The 24468-nt window shown below is 46.1% G+C and overlaps 2 protein-coding genes across 2 annotated transcripts; one reads left to right on the top strand and one right to left on the bottom strand.

Moving 5' to 3' along the window:
• The first annotated feature begins 3964 nt into the window (after positions 1 to 3964).
• Positions 3965 to 9461, top strand: LOC127348199 (wall-associated receptor kinase 2-like). The gene is made up of 3 exons (XM_051374287.1): positions 3965 to 4920; positions 6441 to 6572; positions 8533 to 9461. Exons 1-3 carry the CDS (start codon positions 3975 to 3977, stop codon positions 9459 to 9461), a joined length of 2007 nt encoding a protein of 668 aa, XP_051230247.1. The 5' UTR covers positions 3965 to 3974.
• Positions 9462 to 21285: 11824 nt separating this feature from the next.
• Positions 21286 to 23493, bottom strand: LOC127297515 (uncharacterized). The gene is made up of 4 exons (XM_051327840.2): positions 23174 to 23493; positions 22931 to 23063; positions 22429 to 22577; positions 21286 to 21446 (listed from the first exon to the last, which is right to left on the bottom strand). The coding sequence occupies exons 1-3, from the start codon at positions 23452 to 23454 to the stop codon at positions 22455 to 22457; spliced, it is 537 nt and encodes a 178-aa protein (XP_051183800.1). The 5' UTR covers positions 23455 to 23493; the 3' UTR covers positions 21286 to 21446; positions 22429 to 22454.
• Positions 23494 to 24468: the final 975 nt, after the last annotated feature.

A 24468-nucleotide genomic window follows, 5' to 3' on the forward strand; every position in this document is an offset into this window, starting at 1 on the left:
CCGGCCACCAGCGCAGGGAAAGCACGCAAATTTGAGCCGTACTGATTGAACTGGCCGGCCACCTCCCTGCCCAGCTGCGGCGCGCTGAAAGAGCCCAGCACCGCCGCCAGCCTCGTCGAATCGGCGTCCGCCCCTTTCTGCGAATCGACCTCGCCTCCCTGGCCCTGGTCCTTGTCGCCATTCTTCTTCCAGCCATGGCGGTTCCACGCCTCATGGATGTGTTCCTCCGACTCGTCGTCACCATCATCATCCCTGGGGGCGCCGGCGGCTTAGGAGGCCCGCCATCCCTGGCCCCACCTGGGCCACGACGTCCCAGCTCCGCCTGCACCCCAATGGTGTACGGCTCCCCGTTGACTGTAGCTGCACCGTCCCCTTGACTCGCTCCGGGAACCGACATTGGAACCTCATTCTCACAGGCTCCGTCGTCCACTTTCGAAGGGAGAGCTCGTCAACCTCCAAGGGCCTCCCAATCATCACCATGCTGGCCATCAGCCTATCCTTTTCTATCATATCCCTTGGCAGGCCCGTCAGCTGAACCCAAGTGGAGGGAAAGGCCTTCCCTGGCCGCGGCGCGAGGAAAGCCTCCCTGATGCTAACCTCGGCCTTGCTCAACGGGAGGTATAGCTTGCCGCTGCCGGTGCTCATCTTGAGGGTGGCCCGGGAAGGGAAGCACACCGTGAACTCGGACTCCGACACCTTGGACACTTGCCAATCCCAAAGATCATCCACCAGGTTCTTCAGCTCGTCAGATAGTTGGATCGCCGAGAGTGGTTGTTGCTTGTCGAACTTGATGACCGCCACGAACTGGTCACTCTTCTCCTCGTCGCGAATCGGTTCCACCTCAATGTTGTAGAAGCCGCCGCCCGTGATGGCGAAACCCATCGCTTGCAGCCGCAAAGCCTTCCCACGGGTTGGGCAGTTCGCCGAGATGTGCCCCTCTTTGCTACACAGCACGCAGAGGGGGTCGAACTCGCACTCGGATTGGAAATGCCTGGCACGCCCGCACCGGAAGCATTCTCCGCCGTTGCCCTGGCCCGACTGCTGCCCACCGCCCCCTTTGGCCTTGTTCTTCCCCTTATGCTGTCCGGCCGCTCCCTGCGCCGGAGGTTTGTTCACCGCGGCCGGCGGATTACCGGGGTTGGCTCCCTGCCCACCGCCGGCCCCGCCATGATGCTGCTGACCCCTGTCGCGAGGCGCCTCTTGGGAGCTCCTGCGCCCCCCATCCCTCGCCATCGCCCTGCCACGTTGCTCCTCTTCTCCCAAGCGACCACCATCTTGGCGCCCCTCGGACAGCGGCCTCCTCCGGTCCCCATCGTCGAAGCGCCGCTTGTGCCCTCCCTGGCCAGCGTTGCCGTGGTTGATGTTGTCGCCGAACTGCCGCTGACCGCCGTTGTTGGGGTAGTAGTTGTTGTAGGATTGGCGGCCGTCCCCGCCGCCGCCGCCGCGATCCGCCCCGCGCTCGGCGCCGCGGTCGCCGCCCGGCCCACCTCGCGTCTCGCTCCGGTCGCCTCCCCGCTCGCCTCCACGGCCTCCACCCCGTCTCTCCATGCGCACAACCTCCGCAAACGAGCGAGAGAGCGGAGGTGGCTCAGGGATCTTGCGAAGCTTCCTTGCCCACTTCCGCCGCCGCCGCACCTCAGAAGGACGCGCAGGGAAACCTAGCTCAGGTGAAGTGCTGCCCTTGACCAGCCAAAGCCACTTAACCCCCCCGGGCCGGGCCAGCTGGATCAAGCCAGGCCCAGATTGGGCCTCCACCTCAGCCTCCTGCACCACGGGCCAAAACGGACCAGAGGTCTCCCCCACCGACCCACCCGCGAAGGGCACCAGGAGCATCAGTGGATGGGCCGCACAGGCCGACTCAGGGCCCAACCAGGCGGCCTCCGGAGGAATCTCCACCGAGGAGGCCGTCCACCAACCGCCGCCGCCTCCCCCGGCGGCTCCGGGCAGCGACCAACCTCCGCCCGCTGGCGACCCTCCCCGGTCACCGTAGCCGACGGGCGCGCCATCCCCTGGCTCGTCCCCAGCACCGGCCGCCACACCGGCCCCTGCCGCCGCCCAGGAGCGTCACCCAGTCGCCAGAAACGCCCAACTCCACGGAAAAGGGAGCCCTTTCCGCCAGGAGCGAAGGCCGCCCTCCGCCGGTGTCGGAGAGAACCCCCCAGCTCCTCCGCCCGCGCGATGAAGCTCCCTAGCGTCGCTCATTCCGGCGGCGAAGGCGGCGGTGAGCTCAGGCTGGAGAACTCCTCCCCGGAGGCACCAGCGCTCGCCACCTCCTCAACCTCATCCTCACTCTCCAGATCTGAAAACGAGGTCCAGAACCTGCCCTGCGGTTCCTCCCCCCCGGTCTCCGGCGTCCGCCCCCCGGCGACCCTGTCCTCCGCGGCCTCCGCGCCCTGACGCCTCGCCGGAGCGCCCGCAGGCCCGCCGCTGGGCCCACCGTCCCCGCCATCGCCGTTTGAATCGCCAACCCCCGTACGGACCGGGGTAACGGTTCGCATCTTTTTTTTTCTCCACCGATATTACGTTGGTTGAATTTATAATCTAAGGATACACGTTTAGTCTTATAATTCCAAACGGAGCGAGTGTACTTGTTAGCCGCAACAGCTCACCAACCCCCAATGAACATGTTGTTGGTAGTGGTATCCACCTCTTTGCTCGTCATATCCTATGCCGATAACCTCACCGAAAAGAAATGAAATGTGCCGATGCTCCCAGTAGTACTATTAAACATTCCGTCATTGTTCCAGGATCCTATTGGAAGCTTGCTCTTAGTGTATTATTTCTTACTATTTACGGCTGGCTAGCCAAGCATATATGCATGTTCCGATATTAGCCTGCTCCTGTTTATTTCCCACTTGAGCCCTTGCAAAAAGTCAAACATAGGTTGTTGAGTCCAGTTAGCTAGTTACCCTACAGCGGTTCGAAGTCTTCGGTTTGGGCTTCTCATGGAATGATGCCGATATGGACATCACACAAAAAAAATAGACTGAGACTTGAGAAAAATATTAACCAAACAACAAAGTAAGATAGAACATCCATGGAGTGGTATTGACTCTATGGAATGACGTTGCCTCTACGTCAGACATCCAAGGTTTGATCACGTTTGTGATCTTAAGACTTACAGGTTGCTACACTTGTTAGGAGAACTGTATTCTGGAGCATCTCCTACGATCAACCAATTTAGGTGATTGGTGGAGCAGAACATAAGCGAATATAAATACCTGTTTCATAATTAGGACAGGTCTTAGCTTCTGTATGTCGTTAGGAGCCCTGTTTCCTGTCTCTAGTATTTTGGTCCATTGTTGTTTTCTTTGGTCGACTTGTGGGTCGTGTGGCTGTATGAACTTAGTACTCTGGCCTTTCTTTCTGGCTTTTTCTTCTTTCTAATATGATTAGATGCAGTCCTCCTGCATGGTTCGAAAAAAATGAATATAAACAGTTTGAGCTGCAAATACAGAGATACAGTTTGGCTCTTTATTACAAGAAAAGATCCTTATTATTTTCGTTTTAATAAAAATACAAATACCCAGGTTGGTGCCAACCATATTCCAAACTGACAGTCATCGGCAGTACAACATTCTAGCGATTGTATATACTCGCTCCGTCCGTAAATACATGTTAAATTTGTCCAAATTCGATTGCATCTATATACACTATATACTGTCTAGGTACACCTAAATTTAGACAAAGGTGTGACATAGTTTTATGGACAGCGGTGGTATTCTTTTTTGTCATTTAGGTGTAACGCGTAGTTCATTTTTTTTAAAGCCCAGCAAGCTAGTTAGTACTAGCATGCATGTTCGGATATTCTTGTGCTCCAGAGAAGGAATGTTGAGACGGTTGAATGAAATAATGGACATCATCGTCGCTGGTCAAATAAAATAAAGTGAGAGACAAGGCTTTATATAGATGCAGTAGGCAGGCAGTGCTAAATCGCATTGAGTTGATAGCATCCTGATAGCAAAGCCACAGCAATGTCGCCCCCCACGGCCACGATGTTGTTGCTAGTGTTAGCCACCGCTTTGCTTGTGGTAGCCACCGCTGGCGCTGATAACCCCACCGCAAAGGAAGGCTGCCAGTCGAGCTGCGGTAGCGTCGACATCCCCTACCCATTCGGCATCGGCGCCAACTGCTTCCGGCCAGGCTTCGAGATCCTCTGCGACAACTCAAGCGGGGTGTATCAACCGCTTCTTCCGGGCGCCACCTCCCGCTACGACTTGGGCTTCTTAAACTCCTTGTTGGAAACGTGGTTCGCGGACCAGGTACACGTCCTTAGCCTCAGCGTGACACCACGCGCGGAGATCCGGGTGGAGACGAAGGTGGCATATGAGTGCTTCAACACCGACGGCACTGATGACGGAAACTTCGCCGGTGCTCTGAATGTGAGCGCGAATAGCACTCAGGGTGTGTATCTCATCTCCAACACCGGGAACGACCTCTACGTCCTCGGCTGTAACACCTTCATCTACACGGGCAGTGGGGTGCCTGCCCGCAATGAAGAGTCCTACTATGGCGGCTGCGTGGCCTACTGCAAGGACGCCCAGGCCCCCAAGGATGATGCCTGCGAGGGCATTGGCTGCTGCCACATCAACCTCCCACCAGGCCTCACCGACACCCGCATGAAGCTCAGCAATTGGCCGCACGAAAATCTCCCCTACAGCCCCTGCAACTTCGCCTTCATCGTGGAGAAAGGCAGATATTCCTTCAAGGCGGCTGACCTGAAAGGCATGCCGAGGAACCAAACCATGCCGCTGGTCCTCGATTGGGCAATTCGTGACTCCCAATCCTGCAGCGCTATCAAGGAATCAGCCTGCGTCAGTGTCAACAGCCGTTGCGCTGATTCCGAAAATGGGCCGGGGTACGTCTGCCACTGCTCCGATGGCTACGAGGGCAACCCTTACATCCAAAACGGTTGCCAGGGTAAGGCTCTACGCATGTCTAGCCCTAAGCTATCCATCTTTTTTTCTTTCAATTAGCCTACGAATGGTGTTTAATTAATTAGTCGTACCTAGTACATTTACTTTGATTGTTGTTTGACTTGTATAATTAATTAATCCCATGAAATTTCATTACTTATATTTTAAGTTACGTATAATCTACAGTATAAAACATGTGTGCATTTTCTTTGCCAAACATTTTACAAGCACGCCTAGCAGGTGACTATTAACTTACGGATCAACCACTTATGATGCAGATATCAACGAGTGTCAACGCGACCCAGATACTGCGTGCCCTGCGCATAGTGAATGCACGAACATCGCTGGCTCGCACACTTGCCCATGCAATAAAGGATACGAGCGTGATGTTGGTTCAAAGACACTGTTGTGCGTTGCAAAGAGTTCAAAGTTCCCTCTTGCAGCCAAGCTTACCGTTGGTATGCACACCCATATTTCCTTATATTGTTCCTAACTACATAGTTCTGTCCTGTTATGGTTATTTCTGATTTCATTTTATATTTTTATTGCTGGTGGAGGTTATTTATCTAAGCTATATCATTCCTTGAAAACTAATCTCCAATATTTTTACAAACCTGACCCAACCTAACTAATAATGGAAAAAAAAAGTTTGGTGGGTTTGGTAATACTGTTAGATCCATTATGGAATATATTTAATGGTTAGTTTAATGGTTTGGATGGTTTATATCCATCATGCATTATGCTATTGATCATCAAATACTAATTTCTTTAAAGCAACATGGAATGATATAGCTAGGAGAAATAACCTGAAACTGTAGTTACTTTGGGATATAACGCATGAAATATCTTTCTTTAGTACAAGGATTTAGTACTCAATATAAATGCATGAAATTAGTACTTATAGAGCGATCGTGAAATACATTTCTTTAGTATAACAATTTAGTATGCCACGCTTGTATTTTTTGTATTTTTTAATACAAACTTTATCATTCCATACTATTTTTCATAAAAAAGGGTTTGTATGAGTTTTGCATCCATAGGCTCGCTCATGCATTGACATAAACTCATGAAGCGAGATGTAATTGTTAGTGGGAAAATGGAGACTTGTAAATACTAAAATTCGGTATATGTCCCACTGTGGAGTTTAGGTGATCCTAGCCATGCTTTTAGCTTCCTCGCCACACCAAGAGATTTTTCATACAGTAAAGCCTTATTTATAGCCCGTCGCATGCAGACGTATGGCTACCTGCATCTCGAGGTTTGATCATACTGCATGTATGCGCTTGAGTGCATAAAATTTAGTTTGTTCAATCAATAATCCGACATGGGCATGTCCTACATGGTATGATTATTTTAAATACAATAGATATGGTCATTTTTTAAATACACCATCGTTCACATCTCAAAAAGATGAACAACTGAATTATATGTACTTTAGATATTCTATTTGTACACGCAACGCATTAATTTGTCTTTTACCATATACAATTTCTTACACATGAATAATTGGTTGATAAACTGCAGGGATTGTCCTAGGCTTATCCCTCATAGTTATTGCTCTATTGTTAGTACTGGTTTTCTTCCAAAAGAGACAACTGGACAAATCATTTGAAAAGAACGGGGGTAAGGTACTTCAGAACGTGAAAGGCCTGACCATTTTTTTTTTTTTTTGAAACGGGGGCAAAAGCTTTGCCCCAATCTATTAATTAAGAAGGAGTTTTACATGAGAGATCATGCGAAAGGAAAGAAAACAAACGGACACAAAGTCCGGGGATACAACAATCACTCTCGCGGCATCATGTTGCCCAACCTTTTGGCACCCGCTAACACCCAAAGGTGAGCTTCTTTCCTAATCTTATCGAAGACTACCTGCGGCGGTGCACTTTTGGCGTTGAAGACCCTAGCGTTGCGCTCGTTCCACAGCTCCCAGGACACGAGAAGCGCCACCGAGGCCATGGCCTTCCGATTAGGCACATGCGCCCCCGTCATGGAGTCCCACCAAGAGTGAATGTCATGATTTGCCCATTGTAAGGGGGTGATCGCATTGGTGCCCATCCAATCCTTGACGAAGCCCCAAAGGCGGGTGGTGTAGCGGCAATGGACGAAGAGGTGATCATGAGTTTCGGTGCACTGTTTACAAAGGGGGCACAGCCCGCAGTTTGGCCATCCACGCTTGGAGAGGCGATCAGCCGTCCAAATCCTGTTTTGGTATAGGAGCCATGCAAAGAACTTCACCTTTGGGGGGGCCCAAGCCTTCCAAATCAGCTTGTTCATAGGAGATAGCAGCGAGCCCAAAAATTGCAACTCATAGGCCGATTTGGCGGAATAATGGCCATTAGCCGTGAGCCTCCACACAATGTCGTCATCAACATGAGGATCAAGATGGATGGTGGAGATGAGGGTCCAAAGGTCGATGAACTGCGCCATATGGTCGATGGTGAAGGTGCCCTCCAAATCAATTTTGCTCACCCAAGCATCATTGTGGAGAGCTTGGGCGACTTTCCAGTTCTTTCTCTTGGACGAGCCGAAAATTAGGGGTGCAATGTCGATAGGCTTTCTCCCCTGAAGCCACGGCGCTTGCCAAAAAGGCGTCTTTTTACCATTCCCAAGGTTGATTGTGGTCGCGGAGTAGAAAAGGTCCATGTCATAATCCGAGCACGGGTTGCCGGAGCCAACCCAAATCTTGGATGGGTCCTTCCACTCAAGCCACGGCCAACGCAGGCGAAGGGCCATCGCGAACTTGTCCAGGTGCAGCACTCCGAGCCCACCCAGCCTCTTGGGCCGGCACACCTTCTCCCAATTAACTTTGCACTTCGCCCCGGTGGTGGTTTCTTTAGCGGCCCAAAGGAAGGCACGTTGAATCTTGTTGACAAACTTGAGAGTACCGGCGGGGATGGCGAGAGGCGTGAGGTAGTAGATGGCTTGCGAGGTGATGACAGACCTAACAAGGGCCGTCCGACCGGCCGTGGTGATGAGCTTCCCGCTCCAGGTGGGTAACCTGCTTGCGCATTTGTCCTCCAGTTGCTGCATGTCTCTCCTCTTGAGGCACCACACTGATAGCGGCAAACCCAGGTATGTGAGAGGGAAGGACGCCCTGACCGCCGGAATTCCCCCCAAAATATCATCAAGGTCAAGATCGGTGCAGCGTATGGGAACCACCGAGCTCTTCTGGAAGTTGGTGCAAAGGCCCGTGACCTCCCCGAACCTCTGAAGAATGGACGCTAGGTTTTGGATGTCCTCCTTAATGGGAGCAACGAAAACCGCCGCGTCGTCCGCATAAAGGGAAGTCCTGACTCTGGCGCCCCTGCCCCGGAGCTTATGTAGTAGCCCATGATCGGTGGCAATGTCTAGGATCTGCGATAAGGGGTCAATGGCAAGGACGAATAACAGGGGTGACAAAGGATCCCCTTGGCGTAGGCCACGGCCATGGCCGATAGGGTCACCAGCAATCCCGTTCAGGAGAACTCTGGAGGTGGAGGTCTTGAGGAGGGCAACCACCCAATTGCGAAACGTGCTAGGGAAACCTCTACGCTGGAGGAGATCAACAATGTATTCCCATCTAACAGAGTCGAAGGCCTTGCGAATGTCGAGTTTGAAGAGAAGCGCCGGAGTCCTGTTTTCACCAAGGAGGGACTGAAGAAAATCACAAGAAACAATTCAGACTTTCTTGGTAATGGAGCCTTTGGTAACGTCTATAAAGGAACTCTCCCTGATGATACTATTGTGGCTGTCAAGGGCTCTATCGTTGTAAACGAAGAATCAAGGAAAGATTTCACCGATGAAGTGGAGATTCAGACCAACATGATCCATAAGAATATTCTTCGACTGGTAGGTTGCTGCCTTGAGGTGGAGGTCCCAATGCTGGTATACGAGTTTGCGGCTAATGGAAGCCTCCAAGACATTCTCCACCAGAAGAAAAACCAAGAACTTCCACTGGATTTGCGTTTGGATATTGCAATTGGGGCTGCAGAAGGGTTGAAATACATGCACTCATCCACAGCTCAGACCATACGACATGGCGATGTCAAGCCGGACAACATACTCCTTGATGAAAATTTAATACCCAAAATCTCTGATTTTGGGCTGTCAAAGCTTAATATAGAGGGACAATTTGCCAAGAAAGTAGTTGGGTGCATGGGTTATGTGGACCCGGTTTTCTTGAAAACTGGCCTTTTAACACAAAAGAGTGATGTGTACAGCTTTGGAGCCGTTCTCCTGGAACTCATTACTGGAAAGAAGAACGTATATGGCGAGAACCAAAGCCTCATCATTGATTTCTGCAAAGTTTACGAGAAAGAGAATAGTGGGAGGGCTATGTTTGACACGGAGATTGCAAATGAAGAAGACATGTTTGTCTTGGAAGAAATTAGCAAGCTAGCAATTGAATGTCTACACGAAGACATAGAAGAGAGACCAGATATGACGGAGGTGGCTGAGAGATTGGTTATGCTCAGGAGAGACAAGAAACTTAAAAAGACACTCGGGACTTACGGGAGCTTGGAGGATATCACCATGGCTGGGTCACCCATACAGCAGCGGACCTAGCTACTATTCATGCCATTCTTTGGTGCAACTCCCTCCATCCACCAATAGTCGGCAAGTGCACACCCACTCCAGGGAAGAATGGTTTCTCAGTGTTATGTTATTGTATCTCTATTGGCTCATCTAGTGTTGTATGTGATGTATACCGTGTGGGTATGCATGCATCGGTGGTGTGCGTACTTTCATTAATTTCAGTTAATTCGTCGTAATTCTTATGTGGCTGATGAGTCTTTCCCACATTATGTATCTTTAATACCATATAAATGAAATGCAAAAATGCTGCAATTAGTGGCACAAACTTACTGTGTGCGCTTCTCAAATTATTCCTTGTGTTTCGGCTGTGATCGCATATGTGGGTTTCTACAAATCCTACAACCACAAGTAGAAGATATTTTTATATAAATACAATCCTAAAGCCACAGCGTATTTTGTACGAGTTGAGTTTAATTTGTACTTTGTGAGGACAATTACTCGTTCTTGCTTCGGCTTAAGAGGTATTGCAGTCTTGATAAATCTGAAATGAACCCCTAGCTAGGTTCCTGGTGAATGATCTATCCAAAGCTCCTAGCTCGTCCATCCAAAATCTTAATGAAAATGAGTCATTTTACGGTACACTATGTCATTCCGGACCATTTATTATCACTGATCTAAGGGCGCAGATTTATAATACTGCGCCAGATATGATGTACAGTAGTATATTTGTGCTTCGGGGTATTTTAGGTAGTTCACACTTTGTCAAAGAAGAAAAATATCCCGCAACAAGTTTTCTCAGAAAAAAGATGAAGCGTACGGTTGGAATTGCATATTGTCCATTTTCATGCACCTCGCACAGCTGTCGGCACCTACAGTGCGGCGCTAGGATTTCAGCCCCCATCGGCCATCGCCAGCCTTTGCTGCCCCTTCGCCCTCCCCTCCCCTAGCTTGCCTCTGCCCGCTCATGAGCACCCTCCTCCCCCACGTGTCGGCAAACTGCCGGACAGCTGGAGGGCGGTCGCGGGAGACGCCGTCGATCTGCCCAAACATCGGCTCCGAGAGGTCCTCCTCCATGACCACATCCTCACCTCGGGGCGCTAGGAGCACGTGTCCGGGTAACCTCTACACCACATCAGTCGGGTGATGCACATCTTAGTAAACACACATTCCCTATTCCCCTTCTTGAATTTATTTGTGTCATGGATAAATTAAATTGGATCCATCGACACTTAGGTTGATCCAGTATAGGATTGTGTCAAATTCTGGAACTATACATTCTGAATTTCTGTTTGAAATCAGCATACAATTAGTTTAAATTCTGAAGTAGGCTTTTTTTGCTTGTACATTTTATTCCAGCAATCCCACGTTGCATAGGATATCATTCAGAGATTGGAGTAAACTTTTGGTAATTTTGAAGTATTTCATGTGTAAGATGCAATCGATATGTTGTACTCTGAGTCTTAAGTTACAACAGTGAGTGTAAGCTAGGCATGTTTTTCTGAACTTGTGTCAAAATGTGCTTAGGTCCAAGTGTTTTTATCTATACCCACTGTATTCAGCATTTAGTAAGCTGAATTAGATGGTTATCCAAAAGCTGCTGCTCTATGATGTTTAACTACCCTGTTGTCATTTCTCATGTACCTTGTCGTTGTTTGTAGTAGTAGAAGATATCAAACCTTTGAAGACGAATGTTTAATTACCTTGGTACTGTGTATCCATATTGCTTGTATTGTGTAGATGGTGGTATATTGCACAATTTTGCTATATGATCAACTGACGAAGATGATTTTATTGGGTAGTCCATGTAGTACTTTCTGTTAGTGTAACATCGTGTTTTTGTTCGTGTACGAAGAGTGCACAAGAAGGTTACGCTCACCCACGCTAGGTCCAGCGTCGAGTGGCTCGCGGTCTCACTTGACCTGTACAACTTTATCTTTACAGTATCCATCGTTATATAATATTGTCCAACGAAAAAATGAGTTGGTTTCTTCGGTTTTGGCTCACTCACCGCTGAATATTGGTTTTAGAAGAACTTTCAATGAATACAAATACAATTTGTGGTTACACTTGTGTCAGCGGCTTATGTCTATTCATTTATCCAATGAAACAGACACTTTTGTGTGGAACCTAAATGAATCTGGGTTATTCTCTGTAAAATCAATGTACCTTGATATGATGAATGGACACACTAGATTTTTGCGGAAATACCTTTGGAAGATTAAGGTTCCTTTAAAGATTAAAATTTTCATGTGGTTTCTAAGTAATAGGGTTTTACTTACTAAGGATAATTTGATGAAGAGAAAATGGACAGGAAGTCAAAAATGTTGTTTTTGTAACAATAATGAAACTGTTGACCATCTGTTTGTTCATTGTCCTTTTGCCAAAATTGTCTGGAGAATGATTTTCTTTACATATAATATTCCACCACCCTCTAATGTAACTAATTTGTTTGGTAATTGGCTAAACGGAGTGAGTAAGAGGGACAAAGCTTATATTCGAATTGGTGTTTCGGCAATTTGTTGGTCGATTTGGACTAGCCGGAATGATATCATCTTTAATAAACAAAGGGGCACAAATTTTTTGCAGGTTATTCTTCGTGCGGCGCATTGGCTACAACTATGGGCATATCTGCTCCCGTCGGACCAGCGGGATACTATGGTTACTGGATGCAACCGGCTCCTGGAGGTCACTCAGGACTGCTATTTCCAGGCTACTGGATGGCGTCACATTAGCAGGATACTAGATGGATAGTTTTGGTCTTATATTCGTCTGCAGATGTTTCGATCCGTTTTGTTTTAGTGATCTTTGTTTACCAGACTTTTTCTTTGTAATAACCACTTGACTTTAACGTTTATTTTATTAATAAAGGGCTGTGTGCATCGATTGATGCAGGGGCCGGGGCCATGCTCCCATATCTAAAAAAACTTGACCTGTACAACTAAGGGTTCATGTGAGTGCTTTATAATTTATTGGCATTTTCCGTTCTTTTTCTTGATTGGGTTTTCCTTGCTCCTATATTAACAGCCTTACTTGATTTTGGTTGTTACTTATCCAGCCTATATTCACAAATAAATAATTGCTACCAATTTTTTCCACTACAGTCGAGTACATCCGTATGTTAGTTCGATCCAAAGATTTGTATCTCTATATCGTTCCCTCATATATGTCTATATGTACTTTTGATTTCTGTTCACTGCGGCTCCCAGTATCCCCAAGCAAACCATTCTATCAGGGAGAATGTCAGAAGCTAGGTCTAAGTGCATATAATTTTGGATCAAAGGAAATCTAGGTGCATGTAATCCTGCCTACGATTCTTAAAATTGTCTAATGCCAGCCTTTTTTTTTTTGGTGAGCCAAGTTTTGATGACAACGCTAGAAAGCTTTCCACTAGCCTGAACAAATATCACATAAATATTATGGAACAACCGGCCTCCACATCGCTCTCGAAGTCCCAAGTTCAAATTTCAAGCTTGCAGATCATTTCACAGGGCACTAAAATCAGGCACAATCTAAACATGCTTTTAGAGTCCTGTTTCAAAATGGAGTAGAACTGACCTGAACCAAATGCCCCCATTCCTCATAAGGCACAGGCTCAATGGCACCGAATAGGTATGGATGACCGCAAGCTTTCCCTCAGTTACAACACTTCTAATGTCGATAACTGCCAAAAAACAAAACAAGGTCAAAATGAGATATCATGAAAGAAAATGGAAGAGCCCACATCCCAGCACTCTGATATAACTGCTATAAGTACAATTTTACTGAGAAGTGATCTCATTTGGCATGACATGCTTGATAAAATACTTTCTTTTTGCACTAGTGCCAAGCACGACGCTGCTAGGCAGAAAAGGAAAACCATTTGGTCTAAAACTCAGCCAGCTAAAAACAAACACTCTAATTTCATTGAGAAAAGCATTAGTGCCAAGCACGAAATTATGGGGTTGAACATATAAATGAGATGTTGTTAGGAAGAAAAGGAAAACAATTACAATGTTTTTCAAAGATTGATGACGAGATCCACCAGTAAATGAAAGAAATGTTTGCAGCTCTTTTCTCAACACTGATAAGTATATCTTCTTCTACACAGGTGTCAGAGTCTCAGAGGTACCATCCTGTAAAGATGAATGGACTTTAAAAAGCTAAAGGGGGCAAAATGCAAGAATATTATGCTGAAGTTTAGGTACTTTCATACTGACACTATCAGCTCAGTTAATGGAGGCAAATCCAGAATTTACCTCTGGATTAGCATCTTTACTACGCAGCATAAATGCTCTGAATACATGTTCAAGGATCTTGAATTGTCTGTTTGCTTTATTAGCTTGACTACCAGTTGAGAAATATATTGACATTTTAAAAACCGAAGAACCTGACTTCATATTAAAAAATAAGATGCTGCGGGAACGGTGCATGTTCACATTTTTACAAAAACGGCGCCGAGCCATTGTGCTTATGTGAACATCCCAGGAAAACAAAACGAAAAGACCTGAAAATAACAGAAATGAAAATTCAATTTGAATAATGTGAAAGGACCTGATTTGAACTATTAGGAAGAAATTGTTCTAAACAGATAAAAACATTGATAAACAATGCATATAAAATGTTGGGGCACCTTATATTAGTACTCGCTTCGGTCCTTTTTAACTTTGTACTAAATCCGAGTCAATTAAAAATGACCGGAGGGAGTACCTGGTAACCACAGTCTAATTTTCCAGATTATGTTCTGATCCTTGAGATGACTACGGTAGCCAAACTGCATCACCAATTCACTATCTCAAATATTTACGGAATGAAAATATTGCTCATTACCATACCCAAGAGAATGGAACCGAGAAATATCATGTAGTGTGTCAATGAACTGGGAAATATTCAATAGCTGGGCATTGGTCGCATCCAGCATCAACACACCAGCACTTCTGAGTCATGTTATCCTTAGTGTTTAACCTGCCCCTAAAGCTAGCCAAAGAAAGAAATTATGGCGCAGCGGAACGACAGACTGCCAAACCGACTTATGTTTATCCCAGACTACACCTCCCTGTTGAAATCCTTGGTAGTGGCTCACCTCCCTGTCGTGTTCAGCGGCCTGGTCCCTCCTTGAGCATAAACCATGGCTGATTCAGCGATACAGCTTTTAACTAGGAAGAAGTCCCTAAAAACGAGGGAAGAAGAGGTAGAGGACTGCAACTGAACATATGACATCGGGTAAAATAAAAATCAACAGAGTGTAGCTGAAGTCCTTGCAGGCCATAACAAACTGAGCAAGCAGATACTCCTCTTTCGACATTTATGCATCTCAGCAAATAGAAAACATAGGCAGGCACACCAATCAATCTCATTCTACTTAAAACATATATATAAATATATAGTTGTTTTTATATCACCCAATCCAATCAATCGTCATTTATGCTTCTCAGCAAATAGAAACACATAGGCATTGACACTTTGCGTAGCATCGTTCTGTACATTGGAGCTCCGCGAGCCAGGACATGGCGCTCCCAGTCCGACATACCGCCAAACGGAGGAACAGAAGGATTTAGCAAGCGCAGGTAGAAATGGTTTCCTCCGCTGGAAACCCTAGGTGGCGGGTGTCGTACACGGCGACCATCCCGGCGCCGGCGGCGGAGCCCGTCCACCTCGACAGCGAGCTTTTCCTCCGCCGGGAGATCGCACGCCTTGTGCTCCTCGACGCGGAGGGGTTTACTATCGACGCGAGATATCTCCAGGCGGGTGAGGTGGTGATCGGGGGGCTCACATCGAGCTCCCGGCTCACCGCGTGAGGATTCTGCGGCCGGCGACTCCTATCGCGGCTCCGGTGATCGATTCGCCGGCGTCTCCTTGCCGGGATTCATCACGCGCGGGATTTGACGATTCGAATGGGGGAGCTGCAGCAAATGTTGGGTCAAGCCCATCGAGCCCAACTGCTACAGCAATAGGCCCCCATGGCGTGAGAGGTATATCCGGGGCGAGATCGTCGGGGCTTGAGCTGGATTGCTTACTTGCCCACTTCTGGTCAGCTCCTAGGGTTCCTCCACCACCCATCTCCGCCGATTCCTTTGGCTGGTGGTTGGGTAAGGTGGGCGGAGATCATAGATCTTTTGCTCAGGTGCTGAGTTTCCCTTCCAAATCCACAAATCCTACCGCTCCCGGTGCTACATCGAAGATGGGAGATCGTGGTGGGCGCAATTTCTCTGGTGGGAGGCGTGGTGGAGGCGCGATTGGTGGTGCGGGAGGCCGTAACTCCATCCCTGCTCGTCCTAGCGGGGGTAACCGCAACCTCGTCTGGCAGCGGGGCGATGGGGGTAGCGGCGGCGGGGGCAACAATTCAGGCGATGGGGGCTCCGCGCGGTGGGATGCGGCGGCCGCCGCACAAGGATCTGGGAAGGACAAGGCTCCGGTTGCCCCAGTCTCGGGCAGCCGTTCGTCGCAACTTCAGCAACAACAGCGCCCTGAGAGGAAATCGTCTCCTGGTGATGTTTCATGCCTTCATTGTGGCAGTAATGCACATTTCTCTGCTTGTTGCCCTACTATTCGCTGTGAAAGATGTGGGAAATTAGGGCACATCAATCAGATTTGTCAAGCTGTTTTGCCTTGGGAATGTGTGACTTCTATGTGTGGTTTTCAGCAACCTGGTTAGGGTTTCTACTTTCATGACTCCTCATCAGCTAGGCAGGTCAAGGACCGTGCCTCTAGCTTAGTCATAACTGTTCTCGAGGGTAATCCTACCTCTACAGATCTTGAGAAAGAATTCAATGAATATTTGGGTTCGGGGTGGAGATGTACCGCTAGACCGATGAATTCAAAGCAATATACTATGAGATTTCCTAGTGCAAAGGAGGTTGATAAAGCTGTGTTCTATGGGAGAAGTATGGAAATGAAAACCTTTGATGCGGTAATAAATATTTCCCCTTGGTCTGTTGCGATTGGAGCTTCTGACATGTTGAACAAAGCTTGGGTTCGGATCCGAAATATCCCTGCGGAAAAAAGATGCGATGCAAATGTTGCTTATGTTGGTTCCCTGGTTGGTGTTACCCTGGAAGTGGATCATGCTACTCTCCATAAACCTGAATTTTGCAGAATCTTATTGGGTTGCAGAGATATTGATAAGCTTGCTGAAACTGCTGAGGGTGTCCTGGGTGATTTCTTCTATACCTTTGCTTATGAGGTGGAGTCGGTGGTGGTTCAGGGGCCTCCTGTGGTGAAAAATATGGTGACAGTTGCTAATTCTTCCACACCGTCGTCTCCTAAACGTGCTAGAACTGAAACATATTCAGCTGCGGCCTCAGATGCATCTACCGGTGGCCTTACTGGTGCTAATTCCCAGTCTGGTGGTGTGGGGTATGGGAAGAGTGATTCAGTCTGGTGCTAATTCCCAGTCTGGTGGTCATGGAACAGGCTGCTGCCTTGGCAAAGAAAAGGAACCTCGAAGGTAACTCTATTCCTCCTCAATCCTCTAATTCATTTGGAGTCTTATCAAATAATGAAATCATGGTTAAGGCCTCTTTGATGGGCATAGATATGCCGTCTGACAATTTCGAAAGAATTGATGTGCTAAAAGAATTAGAGGTTGCTAGGAATAATATGGCGCAAAAAAATGAAAAGTTGCATGATTCTTCTTTTGTTTTGCATCATGATCATAGTAAACAAACCCCTTTATGTTTAACCTGGCTAGATGATGAGGAAATTGATGAATCCTTTACGGTGGTTAGTTCTAGAAAGTCTAGGAAGAATTCTTCCAAAAAAGTGGTAAAAATATCGAAACCTATGACAAGAAGTCAATCGAAAGGCGACAGTGCTGCCCAAGCTCCTGGCAGATCTGTTAGGCCTAGAAGGAAACCCGATAGATTTAAATGGTAGCTGGAATTTGGAATATTAGAGGGGTGGGAAAGAAAGGGGTCTCCTCCTGTCTCAATGATATCATTGCGGATAATAAATTGGACTTTAATGGTTTACAAGAAACTATGAAAAAGGACTACAAACAAAGCTTCTTTAGGAAGATTGACCCTGGTAATAATTTCTTTTGGAAGTGGATTCCTTCTATTGGCAAATCTGGAGGTATCCTTTGTGGTGTGAGATATGAGGTGCTTGAGGTACAAACAGTAAAGCTGGGGGAGTTTATGATTTTGATGTTTCTTTGGGATAAAATAAAAAAATGTAGATGGGCGGCTATTGTGGTATATGGTCCTGCTCATGATAATAAGAAGGATGAGTTCCTTGCTGAGTTATCTCTTTTCTGTAACTCTATTGATTGTCCTTATTTTGTTGGAGGGGATTTTAATATTTTGCGTACGGTTGCGGAGAAAAATAAACCTTGTGTGTTATCACATTACTCCGATACTTTCAATTCCATTATTCATACGCTTTGCTTGAGGGAGATTCACATGACAGGAGGGTTGTATACTTGGTCGAATAAACAAAAGAATCCTACCTTGGAGAAACTTGATAGGATTTTGATGTCCCCTGAGTGGGAGTTGTTGTTCCCCTTGGTCTCGGTGAAAAGATTGGTGAGAGATCAATCTGATCATAATCCCCTTGTGATAGATACTGGTGATACGATTCTCCCTGTAAAGAAAAGGAGTTTCAAATTTGATACTGCCTGGCTAAAAAATGATGAGTTTCTCCCTAAAGTTGAGTCGATTTGGAAGCAACAGGTTAACAGCTCTGACCCTATTGATGTGTTGAATATCAAGTTGAAAAGGTTTAAAAAATACTTTAAAGGCTGGGGTTCAAATGTCTTCGGCCATATGAAAAAAAGAAAAGTGGAGTTATTAAATGAGCTCGGGATGTTAGAAGGTAAAGAAGAGAACAATACCATTTTACCTGATGAGGTTACGAGGAGAACGGCTATTTTAGTAGAGCTGTATAATATATATGCGGAAGAGGAATCTTATTGGCACCAAAGATCTCATGCGAGATGGCTATTACATGGTGATCAAAACACATCCTATTTCCACAGAATTGCGAATGGGAGAAAAAGAAAAAATTCTGTCCATTCCCTTGATGATAATGGGGTTCTGGTGGAGGGTACTGATAATTTGTTGAAACATGCCACATCTTTATAAAGAGCTCTTTGGACCTGCTCCTGGTAATATGTTTAGTCTTTCGTAGAACCTATGGAGTGATGATGAAACTCTGAACGAGAATGATAATATAAATCTAACCAGACCGTTTACTACAGAGGAGGTTAGAAATGCTCTTTTTTCTATGAAAAGTAACCGTGCTCCTGGTCCGGATGAGATTCCCACTGAGTTCTATCAACATTGTTGGGAAGTAGTAAAAATTGACGTGATGAACCTTTTTCATAATTTTCACAATGGTAGCCTGAACTTGCAGCGGCTCAACTATGGAGTTATAACCTTGCTGCCAAAGATGGCGGATGCGAATAAAATTCACCAATATAGGCCCATTTGTTTGCTTAGATGCATTTATAAGTTGATTACAAAAACTTTCACAATCAGGCTTGATCCATATGCATCCAAGCTTTTTAGTATTCAACAGAATGCTTTCATAAAAAATAGACACCTGATGGATGGTGTGTTTTCTTTGCATGAAATTATGCATCATGTCCATATTAAAAAACAAGTTGGCGTGATTTTGAAACTTGATTTCGAAAAAGCCTATGATAAAGTGAATTGAGATTTTCTTTTAAGTTGTCACGAAGCTAGAAGTTTCTGTCGCCTTTGGTGTTCGTGGATTCGATAGTCGCTTCATAATGGGACGGTAAGTGTCAAAATCAACGATAAGATGGGTCCATATTTCCAAAGTGCTAAGGGGGTTAGACAGGGAGATCCGTTGGCTCCTTTCTTGTTTAATATGGTGGGTGAGTCCCTGACTAAGATGGTGTTACAAGCATAACATAATGACCTGATCTGCTGTTTGGCTCCTGATTTGGTGGATAAAGGGGTCGGTATCCTACAATACGCGGATGATACGGTGTTATGCTTATCTCATGATCCTGAAAAAGCTGTGAACCTGAAACTTTTGCTTTACCTGTTTGAGCTCATGTCTGGACTCAAAATAAAAATTTTGAAAAGTGAGATTTTTACTATCAATGCTGACAATGAGACCACAAGATTTTATTCCGACCTTTTTAACTGTCAAGTTGGTCAGTTGCCTATGAAATATTTGGGTATGCCGTTAACCTTTGCAAAGTTAAAAAAAAAATTGATTGGGATTTCCTCGATGCTAAGATGCTCAAAAAACTTGATTCCTGGATTGGGGACTCCGCAACCTCGGGAGGTCGCTTAATCCTTCTGGATTCCAGTCTTTCTGGGATTCCATATTTCTATATGTCTATGTTCCTCTTAAAAATACCTTTATAGAAAAGTTGGATAAACATAGAAGAAGCTTCTTTTGGGCTGGTAAGAAAAAGAAAGGGAAGTATCACATGGTCAAGTGGTCGAGAATTTGTCGAGCCAAAATTAAAGGAGGCCTTGGGGTCAAGGATCTCAGAAAACAAAACATTAGTCTCCTTTGTAAGTGGTGGTGGAAATTAGAGACGCAAGATGGGTTATGGCAACAAATTGTGAAAGCAAAATATCTTATAAACAAATCTGTTGCGATGGTGAAACCTTGCATCCATGACTCCCTGATGTCTACGCACGCTTCTATTCCTGTAGACAGTGTTGGGCCTCCAAGAGCAGAGGTTTGTAGAACAGCAGCAAGTTTCCCTTAAGTGGATCACCCAAGGTTTATCGAACTCAGGGAGGAAGAGGTCAAAGATATCCCTCTCAAGCAACCCTGCAATCACGATACAAGAAGTCTCTTGTGTCCCCAACACACCTAATACACTTGTCAGATGTATAGGTGCACTAGTACGGCGAAGAGATAGTGAAATACAAGTAGTATGAATGAATATGAGTAGTAGCAAGGGCGCCAGAAAATAGCTTGTTGGCGTGCAGTAAGTAAAGATGCAGTAGAACAGTAAATAAGCGATGATTGCAGTATTTGGAAACAAGGCCTAGGGATCATACTTTCACTAGTGGACACTCTCAACATTGATCACATAAATAAATAAGTTATCTTCTCTTATGCTACTTCTACACTCTCTTGTTGGATAATAAACACCATTCATTGTGTAGGGCTACAAGAGCACCTCAATGCCGGAGTTAACAAGCTCCACAACATCCGATGTTCATATTTAAGTAACCTTAGAGTGCATGATAGACCATTGCAATTATACATAGTACTAACATAGCATGCACACTGTCACCTTCAGACTATGAAAGGGGAATAGATCGCATCAATACTATCATAGTAATAATTAACTCCATAATCTACAAGAGATCACAATCATAACCTATGCCAAGTACTACACACTACAAGAAATCTGCCATAAGTTGACAAAAATAAGGTGTCACTGAAACGTCACTGATGGCTACTTATGACGTTACAGTGACGCTTTTCAAAACGTCGAAAGCTGGGAGTCAGCAGTGACTGCTTAAGACGTTCCACTTGAAAACGTCGTAGAGCTTTGTGACGTTTTAAAATGTCACTGGCGGCATGACGTTCCCAGTCATGGGCACCTGCCCCCGAGTCCAGTGTGGCAATCCGACGTGGCAAAATTATGACGAAACCAAAACGTCTTAATTCGAAATCAGCCCGGTCCAATTTTGTATTCTACATGGGCCAAGCCCAATAATTCCAGCCTTTTACCGTAAGCATTGGCCTTTGTTTTGGTCCATTTCTATTTTGGGCCTTAGCCTTTTTGCACCCTTTTTCTATTTTAGACCTCACCATTTTTACAGCCTTTCTCTATTTGGGCCTTAGCCTTTTACGATCCATTTATTCTTGGGTTGGTCAGGTTTATATTAACAAGATTAGACAATATATAAACATCAACACATGATGAAATCTTCCATATAAGAGCAGTAACTGAATATATTACAATATTTCCACAAATCAGATATATATATACAAGACACTGACAACAGATTCATATTTGTACTACAGTGACCCATTGCATTATAGTGATCTCTGCTCAGTACTTGTTGTTGTGTCCGGTGCCACCCCAAAGACATCCTGGAAAAAACGAGCAGTTCCAGATTCAGTTCCAAATTCACATTACAGGGACAAAGTACTTCTTGTCGTGTATGATAACAAAATAGTAGGTGAACTTGCTAACAGTATGAATTTTAATTCGCATGTGTACAATTACGTTTAACAGCGAAATAATGCAACATAGGGCAGCAGTACTACAACAGGCATAAATGAGGAAGAACAAAGCAGCAGTGTATGATTACAGGATGGGCGACTCTACAAGTGTTCCCATGTAAACAATGACAGCTAAATAGTATGTGTACAGACTCATAGGAACCTGACTATTGGTTCAGTCAGGAACAACAAATAAATCTGATACATGTAACATGCTTTGACACAACAAATACGATTTAGCTCAGATTAAGTAGTGGAAGGAAATTCATCATCTGGGTGCTCACAGAACAACTGCAATTACAAATTCTGGTGCTCACACAACAACTGCAATCATAAACCGCATCAAAGACCATGGTTCACACATGTTGTCAAGCAGCAATCTCGCAAAAGGCACATGCATGCATATCTACAATCTACAAACCATTAAGGCTGTACAACATTAAACAACACAGCTAACTGCAGAATAGTGCCGAATTCCAACATTGGCAACCAGCCAACTATAGTATTTACTGTGAGCTGATTTCACAAATTATAAAGTATTTATAGGCAAATAATCCATGGATGAGAAACTACAGCCAGATCATAGGCACACATTATAAAGTTTTTAAGCTACTTCAGGGGTTACTTCAATCTGTACAGAGAATCCTAATCCCTAAGTAAGGTAGTGATTAAGAGAGAAAATCAAGAGACATAATGAGTGCAAGCGATAAAATCACCATCACAGTTAGAAGTAATTGCTTCTTACTTTTAGAAGATATTATCAAACAAGATAATTAACAAAGTAATAGGAAGGTTACAATTCATATATACTGAGATAGTCGCAAATGATAGCAAATATAGATTACTGTACCAACTGATGTTGCAGGGAATAATGAATCAGATTAGAACTTGCTGATGTCTAATGATCATCATAACCGCTGAAGGAAATAACTTCCCCACCATATTCCTTTCCAGACACCAGATGGTCACATGTGATCTTTCCATACATAATGCCCAACCCTGTATCAAAATGGAAATTAAACAATAGTTGTAGCAAACCATTCGGTTCCGAAAATCCAATCAATCCAGAAAGATCTACCATGTCATTCAGCAAAGCATCAAAACAGAAGGAACCAGGTTTGACATGAACGCCAATGGTGAAACTCAACTGTAAAATATGAACTTGCTCAATGCTTGTACCCCTTAGAACAATTATGTAATTATGAGTTTCCATTCACTTCTAAAAGTCAACGGCGGCGCGCCGGCGAGCAACCGGTGCGGCGAGGACGCGAGCGAAAACGAACCGTAGCATGTAACCGAGCAAGCATTTGGGGAAAAGGGGGACGAGACGCGTGTGGGTGGACCGGACGTACCCTGATTCGCGCGGTGTCGTCCCGGCCGTCGCGGAGCAGCGCGACGACGTCCCCGCGCATCTTGCGCAGCTGCGTGTCGTGGTGGTTCCGCAGCAGCTTCATCCTCGCCGTCGCCATCCGCGCCTCGGTCTTGCTGCAAACCACAACACCGCGCGCGCCCGTCAGTTAGCAGTCTTGCGAGACATCGAACAAGGCGCGCCCGATGGGGGCGGAGGAACGGAGGGAGGGAGGGAGGGGACGCACCATTTGGATGCGCTGAAGGATCCGCGGAGGCGCGCGGTGGCGAGGAGGGCGCCGGCCATCCGGCGCAGCGCACGCACGGGGGAGCGGGACTCGCGAGGGGAATCTAAAGGGGGACGGCTGTTGTTGAGGTCCTCTCCTCGTGAGGGGCGGCGGCGGCGGTGGCGTAGAGCATTGAACATGTGGCGCGCAGCATTGAACATGGCAGGAGCTGAGCCGGTCGAGGCACTGCTCGTCAAAGCACTCTGCCTCAGAAGGCTTCCGAGCTTGTTGAAAGCCGCCATGGAGGAAGACTGAACCTGCACCGGTACATAATCATCAGTTAGGGAACAAACGAAAGGGACGAGCGGGGTAACCACTAGCAATCATTACCATTAATCTTAATCAAGATACTGCAGGTACAAATAGCAAAATTTCCAAATTCTACGCTTCAGCAGAAAACATCTACATCTAAGCTTGCGTGATTTAACACATAGAACGCTCATACGATACGGCTTCCGTAACAGAGCGAGGGCAAACAAACACACTCAGAAACAGGACTAATAATCCGGACAAAACCAAAACAACTAGATGCTACAAATATCAAGAGATCAAGGCACCTCGACTATTTTGACCGGGGATCCTAACCAAATAACAAGTTAGAATCACAGGCTTCCACTCCGAAACTTGCAAGTCGTACTAAGAAGACAAAGATCACAAAAATAGTCCAACCAAACATAACGAAACCGACCTCCCTCGCCCCTCCCTGGTACCCAGACTGCACGAATCGAAGATTAACAACAACACGCCAGCGAAACCCTACGACCTCCTCGAACCAAAGAAAAGACGATCCCCCATCTCTTCCCAAGACTAATACCAGCAGCCAACAACCAATCTAGAGCAATAGACCGACGGAAAACGACCAGATCCGGCGAGATCAGGCGGGGAGGATCAAGGAAAGAGGGGGGCCGTACCTGATGGCGGTGTAGATAAGATGAGATGAGATGGGAGGATATGGGAGAATGAGGTAGGGTTTCGTTCCGCGCGGCTGAGTGGACCGGACTTGAACGAAAATTTTGCTCGCCCGCGAGTGGGTGTGGGCCTCCCACACTGGGCGGGACTTAAACGAATTTTTTGTTTTGCAGCGGGAAATGGAGCGGGTGGCGCGAGTCTAAATTTCGGTTCATGTTTGGTGCGTTGGATGCATTGGACGGTTGAGATCCAAGTCTGGGGCTGATCCTTGGTAGGTTGTTTCCTGGCTTCTGATTGGCTAGATTTTTTTTGGCCTGCTAATGACGTTTTGACCTGAATTGCCAATG

Source organism: Lolium perenne, chromosome 4 (genome assembly GCF_019359855.2).
Source record: "Lolium perenne isolate Kyuss_39 chromosome 4, Kyuss_2.0, whole genome shotgun sequence".
Classification (NCBI taxonomy): domain Eukaryota; kingdom Viridiplantae; phylum Streptophyta; class Magnoliopsida; order Poales; family Poaceae; genus Lolium; species Lolium perenne.